This window comes from Tasmannia lanceolata, unplaced genomic scaffold (genome assembly GCF_043159265.1).
Source record: "Tasmannia lanceolata isolate RefF3 unplaced genomic scaffold, GAP_Taslan_0.1 ptg000008l, whole genome shotgun sequence".
In the NCBI taxonomy this organism is placed as follows: domain Eukaryota; kingdom Viridiplantae; phylum Streptophyta; class Magnoliopsida; order Canellales; family Winteraceae; genus Tasmannia; species Tasmannia lanceolata.
Window position 1 is genome coordinate 8,885,135 of NW_027518685.1, and position 18,616 is coordinate 8,903,750.

At 43.4% G+C, this 18,616-nt stretch overlaps 1 protein-coding gene across 1 annotated transcript; it reads left to right on the forward strand.

The window, feature by feature from the left end:
- The first annotated feature begins 1,629 nt into the window (after positions 1-1,629).
- LOC143882704 (uncharacterized) lies at positions 1,630-17,063 on the forward strand. The gene is made up of 6 exons (XM_077386153.1): positions 1,630-2,255; positions 2,342-2,429; positions 16,205-16,303; positions 16,387-16,629; positions 16,724-16,818; positions 16,898-17,063. The coding sequence occupies exons 1-6, from the start codon at positions 1,666-1,668 to the stop codon at positions 17,061-17,063; spliced, it is 1,281 nt and encodes a 426-aa protein (XP_077242268.1). The 5' UTR covers positions 1,630-1,665.
- Positions 17,064-18,616: the final 1,553 nt, after the last annotated feature.

The window sequence follows — 18,616 nt, forward strand, 5'->3', positions numbered from 1 at the left end:
TGATTGTCAATATAACTGAGTTTTTGGGTTATGAATTGATCTCGGTGATTTTGATTTGGTTGTTCATTGTTATACAGTTTTTATCCGGTCAGGAGCCATTCAAAGCCTTGAAAGATGGTGATGCGAAAAAGTGATAGAGTGAAAGTAACAAAGCCTCCAAGAAGGACAGAAAGGAGTTTAGAAGGGGAGGAGACGAAAACTGCAGCTGTGAAGAAGAGAGGAACAAATGTAAGTGTGTATGTTGTTAATTGTATCAATCATAGTAAGTTAATTCATTTACCACATATATTTTGGCGATGTAATTTGTTTTGCAGGCTCCATACGTTCCAGCACGATGTTCACCAGCTTCTTTCAAATCGGCAATGGACAGGATAAAGTTCAAGCCAGTCCATTTTCATGCCATAGAAAAGACTCCTTTCCGACATCTGTTTGGCATTGAGGACATTATCATGCACAAGCCTCTCATAAGAGCTATCCACGATAAGTGGACTCCCGCACTAACACGTTCACGTTAGGGAGTATAAATGTCCCCTTCCTTCCAAGAGATGTGGCATTGGCATTAGGACTGCCACTTAGTGGAGAGCGAATGGACGTGGTGAGGGTTCTGTCATTCGACAGGACAAAACCGCAACCTAAAGTGCCTGGCTGGCCATTTCCAGAGGCCAACGTCAAGCCACCGGTTATTGAGAATGAAATTACAGCATTAGTTAGAGAACGCAATAAAGTTTCGATAGAGAAGACAGTGAAATATGTTCTCCTACATCTTTTTGCCTCTGTCCTTTTCACAAAAAGCGCACATCGAGCTGACGAGCTCTTCTGGCCCTACATCGACGACATAGGAAACATTGGCAACTATAACTGGGCGATGGCAGTGTATGACTGGCTCGTAGATTACCTAGACAGAGTCAGCAAGGGTGGCAGGTACCTTGGTGGCTGCTCGTTGGTAATTCAGGTAATTTGGACTCATGACATTTAATATTCTAACCGTGCTGTTTATAGTTTGATTAACATGGTGTTTCGTATGTATGCAGGTATGGTTATACGAGCATACCACATTTTGGATTCCCACCAATCCAACTGCTCGTCCACGTGTCCTTAAATGGGACTGGAAAGCAAACGAATCAAAGACATATCGATTAGTGGAGCAGAAGCAGATAAAGAAATCGGAGGTGAGATATGAAAAAATTGTTAACGTATATATCAATACTAGTATCTTGATAACTGACTATGTTTTCCAAAAATTCAGGTGGTGGTGACATTGAAAGTATCTCTGTTAGAGAAGTCACAGTACCTATAGGATGAGGTAATGCAGTCGAGCAGGACTATGTTGCGTACGTTATTTTATTTTACTTATTGATTTTTTAAATTTGATCATTGACTGTCATGTTTAAACATTAGGATGTTGATGAGACAATGGAAGTCGATAAGGAACAGTTGGAATCCGAGGGGATAGTTTTGGGAGTAGAAAGTGAAATGGAGAAAGGAAGTAGTGAAGATGAGTCGAAGCATATAAAATTTTTGGCGAGAGAGGGAGATGTAATTGATAGACAGTGGCAGATGATTAGAGCAGCATGAGAAGAAATAAGAAAAAGAGAGGAAGATGTTGGAAAAAGAGAGGAAGATGTCAGAAAGAAAGAGGAGGATTTGAAAAAAGGATGGGAGCGTATGCGGAGAACAAATGAAGAGACTGGGGGAAGAATGGAGGGGGTTGAGGTGGAGGGGGTTGAGGAGGAGAGGAAGGGCGAAAATGCATCTCAAGGTGCACGATTATCTTCGCAGCTGTGCGAGGATTGGACGGATTTAGCTGACCTTGGATGTGACATGGATGCAGCCGCCACCCTAATAGATGTATCGGCTCAGAACCCCAAGTCACATGAAGAAATATTCGCCACCACAGACGGGGTGATCCTTAACCCTTTACAACGATTGTTCGAAATGGAGGTGACCAAGGAAGAGGCACCATCTACTGAAGTTGAGATGAAAGTGAGTGGTGTAAGGGATGAGATGGTGGATTCCGAATTAGGGAGCATTGTGAGGGGTGTGAAGATGGATGGAAGGAGTAGGAAACCTGGGAGAGCCAGAAAAAGCCCCTACTATTCAGGGAAGACCCGAAAGAGGAGGCAGAAGGAAGGGAAGAAACAGGGGGAGGACCCCAACATACCTAAACCACCGCCCAAGAAGAAAGGGGATGACGGGAAGATGCGTAAGGGAAGGAGAACAGCTCTGATAGAGAGACTTCTAAAGCATGATAAAAGGCAAGTAGATGTGAATTATATTATACCATGATTTAAGTTGATCAGAATTGAAAATTATTAACTAACAATTTAATACAATTTTGCAGTGATATCCTCATGGAAACGGATGATGTACACCTAATAGCTGAAGACCTACAACATCTTTGGAATGTCAGACAATACCTGACTGGCACTGTAAGTGTCATTTTTTATCATTAATTTCTACATTACTGTAGGGAATAATGTACATCTGTGTAGACACCCCATTTTGACAAGGCCCTAAACCCGCATATTCGAATAAAATCCCGAGGTCAGACGGAAAATGAATGAAATTAATCCGAGCAAAAGAGAATGTGGGGCCCGCTTGTGTGGGACCCGTTTGTGTGGGACCCGCCTGTGTGGGACCCGCTTTTGTGGGGCCCGCTTTTGTGGGGCCGTTTGTGTGGGACCTGCTGATGTGGGGCCCGCTGATGTGGGACCCGCTTGCGTGGGGCCCGCTTGTGTGGGGCCCGCTGTTGTGGGACCCGCTTATGTGGTCAAAGAGAGAATAAGGACGGTCATCATTTTCTTCGTTTTTAAAAATGGGCGTAATGAGTAGTTTTGGTTTTCGTATGGCATCCGATGCCATTTGAAAATTGTTTTCTATTTTTTTATTTATTTTTTTGCAAAATTTAAGGGAATTAGGGGGGACAAGAGGGGGACAAAAGACTCTCATTTTCTCCCCTCATGATGACTCGTCATCATGGGTCTTCTGATCTCTCTCTCTCGCAGAGAAAGAAAGAAAACAAAAAAGAAAAAAAAACGGGTGGGAAAACAGCAAGGGAAGAACCAGAGAGAAAAGGAGGAGCAAAAAGAAAAAAAACACAGTGGAAAAAAAAGAGAAAACCAAAAAAAAAAGAGGAAATCGACAGTGGAAAAAAAGGGAACGAAGGAGAAAACCAAAAAAAAAGAAAGGAAATCGACAGTGGAAAAAAAGGGAGCAGAGGAGAAAAACCAGGGAAAAAAAAGAAAAAAAAAGAGAAGAAAATCGGCAGAGAGAGAGATCCGGCCAGTCATCTTCTCCGGCGAATTCCTTGCCGGAATCCGATCGCACATCTCTCATTACCAGTCACCTTCTTCACCTCCATCTACGCCACAAGCGTCTCAGATCCGGCGGATCTCCGGCAAATTTCTCCCTTCTTCGGTCAGTATCATCGGATTCCGTCGATTTTTACTACCTCCTGCAATGATTCCATCTCCGGCCAAGATCCGAGGTCTGCAAATCTGAAAGGAGTGAGGATCAAGCTGCTGATTTCAAATCTTTCCGAGCTTTGATCATTTTTTTTAAACTCGATTAGCAGTCCATGTAAGTAGTTTCTCTTGAATGTTTGTTTTTGTTCTTGAGTTTTATTTGGAGGCTTGAGTTGCTTGTGATTGTAGACACCCCGCTGATGTGTGGGGCCCGCTGATGTGGGACCCGCTGATGTGTGGGGCCCGCTGCTGTGTGGGGCCCGCTGAGTGTGGGGCCCGCTGATATGGGACCCGCTGATGTGTGGGACCCGCTGATGTGTGGGGCCCGCTGATGTGTGGGGCCCGCTGATGTGTGGGGCCCGCTGTGTGTGGGGCCCGCTGATGTGTGGGGCCTGCTGATGTGTGGGGCCCGCTGTGTGTGGGGCCCGCTGATGTGTGGGGCCCGCTGATGTGTGGGGCCCGCTGTGTGTGGGGCCCGCTGATGTGGGACCCGCTGTGTGTGGGACCCGCTGATGTGGGGCCCGCTGATGTGTGGGGCCCGCTGATGTGTGGGGCCCGCTGTGTGTGGGGCCCGCTGTGTGTGTGACCCGCTGGTGTGGGACCCGCTTGTGTGGGGCCCGCCGATGTATGAATAGTACTTGGTAGGTCCTACTGTGAATAGTAGTTTTGAATAGTAGTTTTGAATAGTAGTTTTGAATAGTAGCTTTGAATAGTACTTATAAATAGTAGCTTTGAATAGTAGTTTTGAATAGTAGTTTTGAATAGTACTTATAAATAGTAATTATGAATAGTATTTTTGAATAGTAATCTTGTATAGTAATTATAAATAGTAATTATAACAGTCTTCAGCACAGGAGTCAGTCCTTCAGTCAGTCCAGGAGTTTTTCCTATCATCATAGGGGTTAGGATTCTGTCCATCCTCTCATCAAGTCGTGATCTTTACCCGCTCCTGCAAGGTATAGGATGCTGTCCAACCCTTGCCGAATTATTTTCCTGTTCGTTCCCCCGCAAAGCATAGGATGCTATCCAACCTTTGCGGGATTCCAGAAGTCTCCCTACCCGTATGATGATAGGATTTTATTCTCTGGTGTCAAAAAACAATAAAAACATTTCAAAAATACTTGAAAACAACAAAAACATTCCAAAAAACACTTGAAAATTCAAAAACATCTCAAAAACAATTCAAAATCCAAAAACATAATCAAAATCAAAAATCTCAAAAAATCTTGAGTCATGTGCAGAGTAGTTAGGAATTCAGTCCGAACTACGTTGGCTTGATCCCTTTCAACAGGGTACGTAGTGCAGCTTGGGGTCCACATCCCAGGTCCAGCCAAACCTTTAAAAATAAACATTTCAAATATTCCAAAAAAATACAAAAAAACTTCAAAACCTCCAAAAAATACAAAAAACTTCAAAACCTTTTCAAAAAGATCTTCCCCTAGAGTTAGGAGTCTGTCCTAGATATTTAGGGTGTTTTAGAGTTAGGAGTCGGTCTTGATTTGTATTGATGTGGTGTGTCCTGTCGTGTGAGTGTCCCTAGAGTTAGGAGGCCTCGAGTCGATCGGTCAGACACTTAGTCGAACCGATGGCTAGACTAGGAAGCATATAGTCAGCCCATGGTTTTCTTTATGTTGCACAGCCTAGATACACATAGGATGTAGGGCCCACCTGCATTAGCTTAAGGCTAAACAACCTGCATTAGTTAGGACATATAGAGAGTCCTAAAAATCACAATCCACTTGAATTTAAGCAATCGCAGAAAAAGCTTTAAAAACTAGTCGAGTCTAGTTGATCGAGTCTAGGATAGCGGTCCTAGAGGTTTAGGCATTGTAGTTTAGCATAGGACACCGAACTACGTTGGCTCTGATTCTTCCCGAGGCCGGGATACGTAGTGCAGCTAGGATGGATGGCCATCCTGGTCCGAGTCAAGTCCTACATTAGAATTTTAGGATTTGTCTTGTTGAGTCGTGTGTTGCGTATTTTGCTGTGTTTTCTTATTTTCATGTACAGATCCTATACCTTTAGCTGTAGCATGCATGTGCTTGTCCACCAGAACTTAGACACCAATTAGGCATGTCACATATAATCTAACTATTCTTAGGCGACATATCTTTCATTTCTTTTGTGTGTGCTTCTTATTCATCTCCGAGACATGCATGATTAGCTAGACGTTATCTCGGAGATATTCGTTCCCATTTCACATGATTTTCTCCCAAAACTCTTCAAAATTAATAATAAATGGCATAAGAGACCAGGTGCTAGCACTTGGGCGAATTGGGGGCGCCTAATCCCTTCCCCATTCGTCATCAGGCACGAACCCTTTGTATCTCTGGTTATCTGTTGCGACAGAGCACAGCATGGGATCCAGGGCCCACTTCCTTGGATGGCGACTCTTTCTTTGCTTAAGGTGCGTCTCGAATCCGGGCTAGTTCCCGAATCGAGAGGTATCTCACTTTACATCGCCGCTCATGCTGTGAGGGGCACTCTTTCGAGGGTTCCTTGGTGGGGCTCTCCTTCACGTGGATGATCTAGAGACTCGCGCGGGGGCCCGTCCCCTCACGCCCGTCCCGGATCTGGTTCCACAGGCTGGCGACTCTGCTGGGGATATTTTGAAATATTGCCTAACTCTGTAAAAATGCCATTTTAATTAATTTTGAAGAAATTTGGGTCAAAATCAAGCTAAATGGGAACTTTATCGTTAGAATCCAGGGGCACCAAGTAGGTGCGTAATTAAAACAAGGGATTCACACACTGCACAGTAGGCATTGTCATATTTTTTTATTTTCTTTCATTGATTTTCATTGTTTTTTTTATTATTATTGGCTCCACGGGATAGATTCAATGCGTGCCCGACTGGGATGTTATTACACCCTGATGGTGCTGTTGAATCTATTTCCAAGCTATGCGCCAGCGCTGCAGCCGTAAACACTCGGTGCACTTGTGTTTACAGCAGCCGATGAGCAATGAAGCATACTATGTATAACACTCGGTGCACTTGAGTTATACATATTAAGTATGGTTCATAAGCATAGTACCCGATAGATTGAGTCCGGAGCCCTACTTTGTTTTATATATTATGTATATACTTACTGACTTAGTGAAATCCAATTAGGAAGTACACATGTGTATATAAGTATATCGCATTCATATAAGGACGAACATATGTGGCTTACACATGTTGGAGCCTAGGTTTAGGAGCCATGTCCTATCTATAGATTATTGTAGCCCACCTTATGTGGCTACAGACGCAGTCCTAGTACACTCACTTGTCTGTCATGAGTCGAGACTCTCTTGACTCCGCTAGATTAGACTAGGGTTGGTGCCCCTGGTTAGGATGTATATATATGTATATATTTATTATTAGATTAGGGCTTGCTTCTTAGTTAGGTTTCCTTCTAATCTAATCAATTTTTCCCCATCTATCCATTCTGTGGATTATCATAAGATTCTTGGCTCTTTTAGTCATGATCTGTTTTCCGTGAGCCTGATCATTTGATCGATCCTGATCAGATCACTCCGCATGTCGATTATGAGTCTATCTTGCCATCATCATTACCGGAGTGTGTGTTCTTGCTGAGAGCCCTGCTTTATCTTGACCATGACAGCATACTCTTCATGTTTAGTTGCTGAGACCCTCCTAGTATAGCCGTCATGCTGCCAATTTTTTTTTAGAACCCTTGAGCGTAATCATTATCCTTTTGGGTTCATTGACAAACCATGTGCTTACCTTACCACATCTCCTGGTATAGCCGTTATGCTGCCGAATTTTCTCTAAATACCTTGAGTGTGGTCATCATCCTTTTAGGCTTGTTGACAAACCATGTACTTGTCGTACCACATCTTCATGTACAACCATTAAGCTGTCGGATTTTGATCCAAGGGAAGGATGTGTTGGCGCTACCTTTTGTCTCAACTTGCGCATTACATTGTCATGCGATTAATTCTCATTGAGCCTAGTGTTTATGGTGTCCATGACAGGAGTCTTAGTCACTCGTCTACCATCAACCCCAAAAAAAGCTTTCATCTCTAAACTCGCTTGGTCTAGCCCACTATACCTTTTTCCTCTCACATTGCCCAGATGGCTAAGTATGCTGAAAGTCTCGTCTTGAGAGAAATAAGAGAGATGGTGATGACATCCATGACCTGATAGACAGGGATCCCCTCATTCTTCTTGAACTCAAATGCTTCTGAGAACCCTGCACATAACCGTGTTGCACCTCCTACACCCACCATGGGAACCACTCTACCCTTTCAACCCTTCATAGATCTCACCACCTTTACCTGTACCACTTCTGGCCTGAAAAATGATTGGGAAGGGAAAAGAAAAATGTCAGAGCTTGAACTTCTTGAAAATATCATACCAAAGAAAGCCTTGCCATTGTCAGGTGCTAAAGAACAATTTGAGCTGGGTCAACAGAAACCAAAGAGGCCCTCCCTTCTGAGATTCTAACTCTAGGATTACTCTTTCCAATCATTATCGCCATTAATGAAGGCACGTTGTCCTTGAACTTTCAGCGCCAATCCGTTGCCTCCGATGAAGTGTCTCATCTTTGAAATTTGTTTTGAAGTGTGTATACCAACCCTCCTGTCAAAGTTGGTAAGTCTAACCATGTCAATATCAATTCTAAGTATGTTGTGTTTATTGGTCTCTCTCATTCTGAGCCAATGTCCAATTTTTGTTGAATTTGATGGAGAGCCTATCGTGGCGCGTCAAAAATCAATGTATGTACTTCAAACATTCAATGCAACGAACATTTGATTCCAGTGTCGTCATTATTCTTGTATATGTTCACTCTTGGATCTAATGTTAATAAACAAATTAAGACACCCTCCTCAGACGAGGATGCCGATGAAATTCTCCTCGAGATTTGAAAGCTGATCAAACGAGGGGAAGAGCGTCGAGCAAAGCCACTCGAAGATGAAATCGATACCGTGGATAGTGGTATCCAAATCCGAAACTCGGGAAATAAGGATTGGCAAAATCTCCCGAAGAGCGCAAAGAATCGATAAACCTATTTAGAGGGTTCAAAGAAGTGTTGCTTGGTCCTATGAGGATAAACCAGAAGCGTGCCTTGGCATCGTTCAATGTGAGTCACCCTCGGCTTCAGACAGGTCAAAAAAGCAAAAAAATTCAAATGAAGAATACCAAACATCAAATGCAGTGAATGAAAAATTGAGAGAAGACTTTCGGACAACAAAGTCATGAGCATAGAGCATGAACCCCAAAAAGAATACTTGGGCTATACATTGCGATGGAATTTCAAGTTAAAGCATTCCAGGCGTAGGGGCATTCCCCACATCCAAGCAAAAAAATAAAAATCAGAATGAACAAAGAAAAATAAGATAGAATCCAGAGAAGAAAGGAGAAGGGAGCATGCCCCACGTCAACTCCTCAAGAGCATCAGAATCGCAGGAAGCGGAGCTGATAATAGATTGAACATTTCAAAATCTTCAACATTCAGAAAAGACCCAAAGTCGTAGAATCCTGAATATCAGTGCGAGATCCCAAAGAAAAAGTGGAAATTCAATCAGTCTAGCTTGCACAGTGCAGATGAAGTCTTGCCAGGAAATGCCGCCAGACTCCTCAAAAAAAAAAAAAAAAAAAAATTTTAAAGCCATTGAACCTTAGCCATTCAAGAAGCTTGTATGCCAAAACATCAGAAGGCCATCCTTGGACGCCAGAGCCTTAAACGCCAAAAATCCCAAGTTTAAAAAAATCCTTTTGCGAACACCTTCGAGCCTCAACAAAATCAAACATTCTTTTCAAACACCCGCAAACCAGGGGCATTTCGACCCGAACTACGCGGACCTGATCCCCAACTCTTCGGGGGTACGTAGGCAACTTGATCAATTCAGGTTCGGTCAAATCCTTGGGGATAAAAGCTAAATCTTCCCATTTTCAAACTTTTGAAGCTAAAAAGCTAAACCATTCTTTGTTAAACCCAAAGCGAACTACGCGGATCTGATCCTCCCTTTTTGGGGTACGTAGGTAGTCTGGCGAGACCAGATTCGATCCAAATCGTTTGAACTTCCGATATCTAACCCTTTTGAACCCAAGCCCGCCTAGAAAGTCCTTCTGGTGAACAAGCAGAGGTTCAAAGTCAAAAAAAAAAATGATGGAGTTTGAAGACCCGCTAGGTTGAAAACCCGGGAGGGCGGTCTAGGCAAAATTTAGGGTCATTTACCCGCTAAGTTGACAACTGAAAATTCAGCTTAGGCAAAAGTTAGGGTATCGAGCCCGCTGGATTGAAAACCCGAAAGGGCGAACCAGGCAAAAGTTAGGGCAAGCGGTCCGCCAGATTGAAAACCTGACAAGGCAATCTGGTCAATGGCAATGACTTCCAACGAAAAAGCGAATCATTGAGGTGGAGAAACAGTCTTCAACCAGGGTAAAATCTTGGAGTCCAAGTAGTGCCAGCAAGCTTACTTTAACATTCATCTAAACTAGGGGCATTGAAACCGAGCAATCCGAAAGGGATAATAATCATGACATAAACACCGAAAAAGGAGAATAGTGCCTCTTGACACGGTCTTCGAAATACTCTAAGAGTGACTAAGCCATACCCTTAAAAAATGACACATCAGATCCAAGAGCGAAGTCGAAAGCGAGTCGAGTCCTTCGAGCAATAAGAGTCTTCTTTGATTGAGTCCTTGGAAATCTGTTCCTCCTTCATATTTGTGTTCCCTTTCCTTGCAAAGTCCAAACTGTCAGGTGCTGGAAGAATGGGAGTGTGTCCTCCAAAATGCGAAGAAAATTCAGAGTAAATCCTGGTTTAGGTATCAGAAGGGGCGGGAGACATCTTGTTCAAACCTACCCGAGACCTTAAGCCTCCAAAAGTGAGCCATGCGAAAGAAGAGATTTTCAGACTCAGCCATCATGGTTATTGTCCTATTCTCTCCATACAAAAAAAAAAAAAAAAAAAACTTTGCATCCTCAAGCCTTCATGAAACGAAACATCTTTTCTTCAACCATCATTGTCTTGCCTTCTTAAAACTCCTGTCATGGAAACACAATATACTAGGGGCATCTTTTATGACTTGCGTCATAAAAGATGTCAAGCGCACAAAGGCAATCAGTAACAATGTCTCAAGCAAGTAAGGATAAGAGGGGTACAAGCACATCTCAAGCCTAACCTCTAAACTCCTCAGTTGAGTCCTCTCTTCAGAAGAGTCAATTCTCTAAGAAAATCAGTTTCCCAAGCGGAGTCTAGAATTTGCTCGCGCAGCCTTCAATCCCCGGCAAAATCAGAAAAAATGGTCAATATCCAAATCCCTGCAAGTTATCTGAGTCCAATTCTCAGCAAGGAACTCATACTCCCAATTTCCTCGGCAAGAGGCAATCAGTCTAAAAAAAAAAATCATCATTCGAAATCAATCAATTCTCAGCAATATCACTGTCCTTCCAAGGCTCTTCGTGGTTTGTCAGGCAGGCACATCATGGACCCTTACTCCCTGAATGGCTCTTCGTGATCTGTCCTTTAGGATATATCATGGACCCGCTCTCCATGCTCATTTCATTCATCTCCATTACTTGTTATTCTTGTTGGGCTCTTCGTGGCTTATTGTCATGGACCCCAAATTTCATTCTAGGCTCTTCGTGGCTTATTGCCATGGACCTTAGATTCATTGCGTGGCTCTTCACGGTTTGTTGCCGTGGACCCTCGATTACTTCTTGGCTCTTCATGGTCTACCATTCAGGTATACTATGGACCCATGCTCCCCGATTGGCTCTTCGTGATATGTCCTTCCAGAAATATCATGGACCCACTATTCATAGTCATTCCATTCATATCTTTTACATGTCATTTGTTTCTGCATGTTGGGCTCTTCATGGCTTATTGTCATGGACCCCAAATTCAATATTTGGCTCTTCACGGAGTATTGCCGTGGACCCTTGATTCCTTTCTGCTGGGCTCTTCATGGTTTCTTGCCATGGACCTTAGATTCATTGCGTGGCTCTTCACGGTTTGTTGCCGTGGACCCTCGATTACTTCTTGGCTCTTCATGGTCTACCATTCAGGTATACTACGGACCCATGCTCCCCGATTGGCTCTTCGTGATATGTCCTTCCAGAAATATCATGGACCCACTATTCATAGTCATTCCATTCATATCTTTTACATATCATTTGTTTCTGCATGTTGGGCTCTTCATGGCTTATTGTCATGGACCCCAAATTCAATGTTTGGCTCTTCACGGAGTATTGCCGTGGACCCTAAATTCCTTTCTGCTGGGCTCTTCATGGTTTCTTGCCATGGACCCTAGATTCATTGCGTGGCTCTTCACGGCTGGTCACCGTGGACCCTCGATTACTTCTTGGCTCTTCATAGCTTATGGCTATGAACCCTTGATTCTCAGTTTTTCTAATCCATTAATCACTCAATATCTTTCTTGCAAGGTTCTTCGTGGCTTATTACCACGGACCCCAGATTATGGCTTGGCTCTTCGCGGTTTGTTGCCGTGGACCCTCGATTTCTAGTTTCCTAAAAATAAAAAAATATAAATAAATTTCGTTCCGCGAGGCTCTTCGTGGCTTACTACCATGGACCCTCGATTCCCGTTTGCTTGGCTCTTCACGGTTCACCACCGTGGACCCTCATTTTCTGCAAGGCTCTTCATGGCTTATTACCATGGACCCCTGATCAAAATTTTCATTCAACTGTTGTTCTTCCTTGTCTAATTTGGTGAAAAGCTGGACAACAACTCTCTCTAGTTATTTTGTTGTCAAGTCATGGTCCGTCGTTCCACAGTGTGCCGTCACCCAAGTGCGGAGTCAGGAATACCTGTGTGACCGATGTGTTACTCGAGTGTGACCGATGTGTTACTCGAGTTATTTCTCTGGTGGGAGGCTATCTCACCAATATGTTTTGAATGCTGAGTTATGTGTCCAGCATTTCACCAAATTAATATTAAGTCATGTTGAATGTGAAATTTTAAAACGAAAGTCTCTCTGAGAGCATCTTTGAGAGCATCAAGCCAATAATCAAAATCCTTTTCATTCAAAACCCCTGAGGCATCCCTTCCCTCCAATTCGAGTGAGACCCCTGAGACATCTGTTCCCTCCACGAGTTCAATCTTTGTAAAATAAATTTTGGGCCAGTCAAAATGTGTTGTCTGTTCAGCTTTGACATTCGCGCGACAAGCACACTCTGCCAAAGAGGGGCATCTGTAGACACCCCATTTTGACAAGGCCCTAAACCCGCATATTCGAATAAAATCCCGAGGTCAGACGGAAAATGAATGAAATTAATCCGAGCAAAAGAGAATGTGGGGCCCGCTTGTGTGGGACCCGTTTGTGTGGGACCCGCCTGTGTGGGACCTGCTTTTGTGGGGCCCGCTTTTGTGGGGCCGTTTGTGTGGGACCTGCTGATGTGGGGCCCGCTGATGTGGGACCCGCTTGCGTGGGGCCCGCTTGTGTGGGGCCCGCTGTTGTGGGACCCGCTTATGTGGTCAAAGAGAGAATAAGGACGGTCATCATTTTCTTCGTTTTTAAAAATGGGCGTAATGAGTAGTTTTGGTTTTCGTATGGCATCCGATGCCATTTGAAAATTGTTTTCTATTTTTTTATTTATTTTTTTGCAAAATTTAAGGGAATTAGGGGGGACAAGAGGGGGACAAAAGACTCTCATTTTCTCCCCTCATGATGACTCGTCATCATGGGTCTTCTGATCTCTCTCTCTCGCAGAGAAAGAAAGAAAACAAAAAAGAAAAAAAAACGGGTGGGAAAACAGCAAGGGAAGAACCAGAGAGAAAAGGAGGAGCAAAAAGAAAAAAAACACAGTGGAAAAAAAAGAGAAAACCAAAAAAAAAAAAGGAAATCGACAGTGGAAAAAAAGGGAACGAAGGAGAAAACCAAAAAAAAAGAAAGGAAATCGACAGTGGAAAAAAAGGGAGCAGAGGAGAAAAACCAGGGAAAAAAAAGAAAAAAAAAAGAGAAGAAAATCGGCAGAGAGAGAGATCCGGCCAGTCATCTTCTCCGGCGAATTCCTTGCCGGAATCCGATCGCACATCTCTCATTACCAGTCACCTTCTTCACCTCCATCTACGCCACAAGCGTCTCAGATCCGGCGGATCTCCGGCAAATTTCTCCCTTCTTCGGTCAGTATCATCGGATTCCGTCGATTTTTACTACCTCCTGCAATGATTCCATCTCCGGCCAAGATCCGAGGTCTGCAAATCTGAAAGGAGTGAGGATCAAGCTGCTGATTTCAAATCTTTCCGAGCTTTGATCATTTTTTTTAAACTCGATTAGCAGTCCATGTAAGTAGTTTCTCTTGAATGTTTGTTTTTGTTCTTGAGTTTTATTTGGAGGCTTGAGTTGCTTGTGATTGTAGACACCCCGCTGATGTGTGGGGCCCGCTGATGTGGGACCCGCTGATGTGTGGGGCCCGCTGCTGTGTGGGGCCCGCTGAGTGTGGGGCCCGCTGATATGGGACCCGCTGATGTGTGGGACCCGCTGATGTGTGGGGCCCGCTGATGTGTGGGGCCCGCTGTGTGTGGGGCCCGCTGATGTGTGGGGCCTGCTGATGTGTGGGGCCCGCTGTGTGTGGGGCCCGCTGATGTGTGGGGCCCGCTGATGTGTGGGGCCCGCTGTGTGTGGGGCCCGCTGATGTGGGACCCGCTGTGTGTGGGACCCGCTGATGTGGGGCCCGCTGATGTGTGGGGCCCGCTGATGTGTGGGGCCCGCTGTGTGTGGGGCCCGCTGTGTGTGTGACCCGCTGGTGTGGGACCCGCTTGTGTGGGGCCCGCCGATGTATGAATAGTACTTGGTAGGTCCTACTGTGAATAGTAGTTTTGAATAGTAGTTTTGAATAGTAGTTTTGAATAGTAGCTTTGAATAGTACTTATAAATAGTAGCTTTGAATAGTAGTTTTGAATAGTAGTTTTGAATAGTACTTATAAATAGTAATTATGAATAGTATTTTTGAATAGTAATCTTGTATAGTAATTATAAATAGTAATTATAACAGTCTTCAGCACAGGAGTCAGTCCTTCAGTCAGTCCAGGAGTTTTTCCTATCATCATAGGGGTTAGGATTCTGTCCATCCTCTCATCAAGTCGTGATCTTTACCCGCTCCTGCAAGGTATAGGATGCTGTCCAACCCTTGCCGAATTATTTTCCTGTTCGTTCCCCCGCAAAGCATAGGATGCTATCCAACCTTTGCGGGATTCCAGAAGTCTCCCTACCCGTATGATGATAGGATTTTATTCTCTGGTGTCAAAAAACAATAAAAACATTTCAAAAATACTTGAAAACAACAAAAACATTCCAAAAAACACTTGAAAATTCAAAAACATCTCAAAAACAATTCAAAATCCAAAAACATAATCAAAATCAAAAATCTCAAAAAATCTTGAGTCATGTGCAGAGTAGTTAGGAATTCAGTCCGAACTACGTTGGCTTGATCCCTTTCAACAGGGTACGTAGTGCAGCTTGGGGTCCACATCCCAGGTCCAGCCAAACCTTTAAAAATAAACATTTCAAATATTCCAAAAAAATACAAAAAAACTTCAAAACCTCCAAAAAATACAAAAAACTTCAAAACCTTTTCAAAAAGATCTTCCCCTAGAGTTAGGAGTCTGTCCTAGATATTTAGGGTGTTTTAGAGTTAGGAGTCGGTCTTGATTTGTATTGATGTGGTGTGTCCTGTCGTGTGAGTGTCCCTAGAGTTAGGAGGCCTCGAGTCGATCGGTCAGACACTTAGTCGAACCGATGGCTAGACTAGGAAGCATATAGTCAGCCCATGGTTTTCTTTATGTTGCACAGCCTAGATACACATAGGATGTAGGGCCCACCTGCATTAGCTTAAGGCTAAACAACCTGCATTAGTTAGGACATATAGAGAGTCCTAAAAATCACAATCCACTTGAATTTAAGCAATCGCAGAAAAAGCTTTAAAAACTAGTCGAGTCTAGTTGATCGAGTCTAGGATAGCGGTCCTAGAGGTTTAGGCATTGTAGTTTAGCATAGGACACCGAACTACGTTGGCTCTGATTCTTCCCGAGGCCGGGATACGTAGTGCAGCTAGGATGGATGGCCATCCTGGTCCGAGTCAAGTCCTACATTAGAATTTTAGGATTTGTCTTGTTGAGTCGTGTGTTGCGTATTTTGCTGTGTTTTCTTATTTTCATGTACAGATCCTATACCTTTAGCTGTAGCATGCATGTGCTTGTCCACCAGAACTTAGACACCAATTAGGCATGTCACATATAATCTAACTATTCTTAGGCGACATATCTTTCATTTCTTTTGTGTGTGCTTCTTATTCATCTCCGAGACATGCATGATTAGCTAGACGTTATCTCGGAGATATTCGTTCCCATTTCACATGATTTTCTCCCAAAACTCTTCAAAATTAATAATAAATGGCATAAGAGACCAGGTGCTAGCACTTGGGCGAATTGGGGGCGCCTAATCCCTTCCCCATTCGTCATCAGGCACGAACCCTTTGTATCTCTGGTTATCTGTTGCGACAGAGCACAGCATGGGATCCAGGGCCCACTTCCTTGGATGACGACTCTTTCTTTGCTTAAGGTGCGTCTCGAATCCGGGCTAGTTCCCGAATCGAGAGGTATCTCACTTTACATCGCCGCTCATGCTGTGAGGGGCACTCTTTCGAGGGTTCCTTGGTGGGGCTCTCCTTCACGTGGATGATCTAGAGACTCGCGCGGGGGCCCGTCCCCTCACGCCCGTCCCGGATCTGGTTCCACAATCTGACATTTACTTCTCTTCCTTGAAGATTGTCGATATATATGGGAAGCACGTGCAGTCCTCCAACGACGATGGGTTAGCAGATCCTACAATGGGGGGAATTGTCTTCGTTCCATCGGTGGTACATGTAAGTGTTATTTCTATCATCCCACATTGAGGTTTACATAAGATTTTATCTGTAGTATCCCATTGAATTCCTTTTTTTTATAGGGAACTCTTACTGCAGTAGGGACCGAAGTCACTGAGGTCCAGAGGGTAGAAAAGTGGAGGACAGCGAAAGACGCTCTGCACAGTAGACTTATAAACCACCACCTCGAAGCAGTAAAAATGGTACTATTACCATTATGTGAGGACAACCATTGGGTTCTCCTCATTGTCGATATGGTCAACAAAATCTTCCACGAATGCAATTCCTGTAAAGGAATGGAGTTCCAGGAAAGAGCAGGATTGACCGTAAGTGGGTTAGCATCTTTAATGTTTTCCTACTTATAAATCTATACGTATAACACTTATGTTTCATAAACCTGTCAATGTTAACCACTTGCAGGTTGTGTTGTTGAAGGAGTACTTAAAGGAAAGGGGCTGTGATATAGACCACTTTCAATATGCGCAGATGGAAAATTTCCCACAACAGGCCAATGGGTCAGTATATTAGTATATTTAAATGTTTATTTTTCTAGGCTATGATTTTGATTCGCTCAATACAACTGTTGTTATGCAGGTTCGACTGTGGTTTGTTCGTGCTTAAAGCGATCGACCATCTGTATGCAAATGATCCATTTACTTTCAGCAAGTCTGACATTCCCGCTTATCGGCGGCAGCTGTGCGAAAGATTCTTGCGCGGAGAGTTTGGGGACTGTGGTGATTTCCTTAAGGGGGATATATGACTGAAAAATGAAGAACCTCTCTTCAAGTTCTGATGGATGTTGTAAACATGGTGGACATTGATGGTCTTTCCAGTGAAGTTTTCTGTGTATTTGTAAGCAAAATGGGATAAAATGGGCTAAATTTATTTGTAACTGTTGGGCGCATATGTGTAAGATAGAAAGCAGGGTGTAGAGACACAGAGGGAGGGTTTGTTTGTATCTCAGCATACTGACAACTATGTATTTGTAATGAAAAATCAAGTTCTGTGAAGTGATGGTGGTTGTGGCATTGGGTTCATTGCGAAATATGGTAAAGGTCTTTGAAAATCATCAAATATTTGTTCATAAAGTTTTGGGGGAATTTATATTTCTATTGGATGGAAATATGATTTATTTGTAATTGTGGTTATTCTCTCTACTTTATATTTTCATCGTCATAGTTGGCAATGGGACCCCTGTTTTTTGTGCTTTTCCGGTTTTGTTTGGTTGGTTGAACTGTTTGGAAGAAAAAAATTCTTCCTCAAAGTTGTTCATAAATTCCACACTTAATTTCTTACAACAGCCACCCTCTTCTTTCCAAATGGACTTTCCACCCCACACCATAGGATGATCCATAACGTCCATTTGATGGGCCACAATTTCAATAGTTTGTGTAGCAAAAGACAATTCATACAAAATAAAAATATAAAATAAATGGGTTATCAGATCCTAAAGTGGAACCTCCAACGATTCTCGGAATTCCGAGACAATGTCTCGGAACTCCGAGATTTCCGCGACGGTCTTCTCGGAGCTCCGAGATATTTTTTCGAAACTCCGAGATTCGGTCCAGTATAATATGAAAAAACCCGTCTATTTTCGGAGCTCCGAGAAATTTTCTCGGAACTCCGAGATTCGTTCCAGTAGCATATCCAAAAAACATGTATATTCTCGGAGCTCCGAGAACTTTTCTCGGAACTCCGAGATTCCTTCCAGAAGCATATCCAAAAAATCTGTATATTCTCGGAGCTCCGAGAACTTTTCTCGGAACTCCGAGATTCGTTCCAGTAGCATATACAAAAAACCGTAAATTCTCGGAGCTCCGAGAGTAATTCGCGGAACTCCAAGATTCGGGCAATTGAAAAAAAAAATTTCCTTTTGTTCTCGGAACTCCGACACAGTGTCTCGGAACTCCGAGAATCGGCCCAGGAGCTTCATAACCCTGGACCCGGTTCCTTTTTTTTACTTTACTTTTCTTCTCTTCTTTCCCTATACCTAAACCACTTCTCTTGAAACCCTAAGTCCACTTTTTCTTTCGTTCCGTCATTTTCTCCCTACATCTTCCTCCAAAACCCTCTTCTCCCTTCCAAATCCATCTCTTCTTCCTAAAACCCTAGCATTTCACCCCTTTTTCATTTTTTCTTTCTTCCCTTATCTATTTCTCTTTTTGGCCTCCATTTTAGGGCTATTTCTCTTCTTCTTTACATATCACTTTTCTCTCCACCCATATTTCCTCTCACCATGCCTCCTAAAACTAAAAATCTCAACATCGGAGGCTCCTCCCAAGTTGAAGACCCCGAATACGTTCGTGAAGAAGT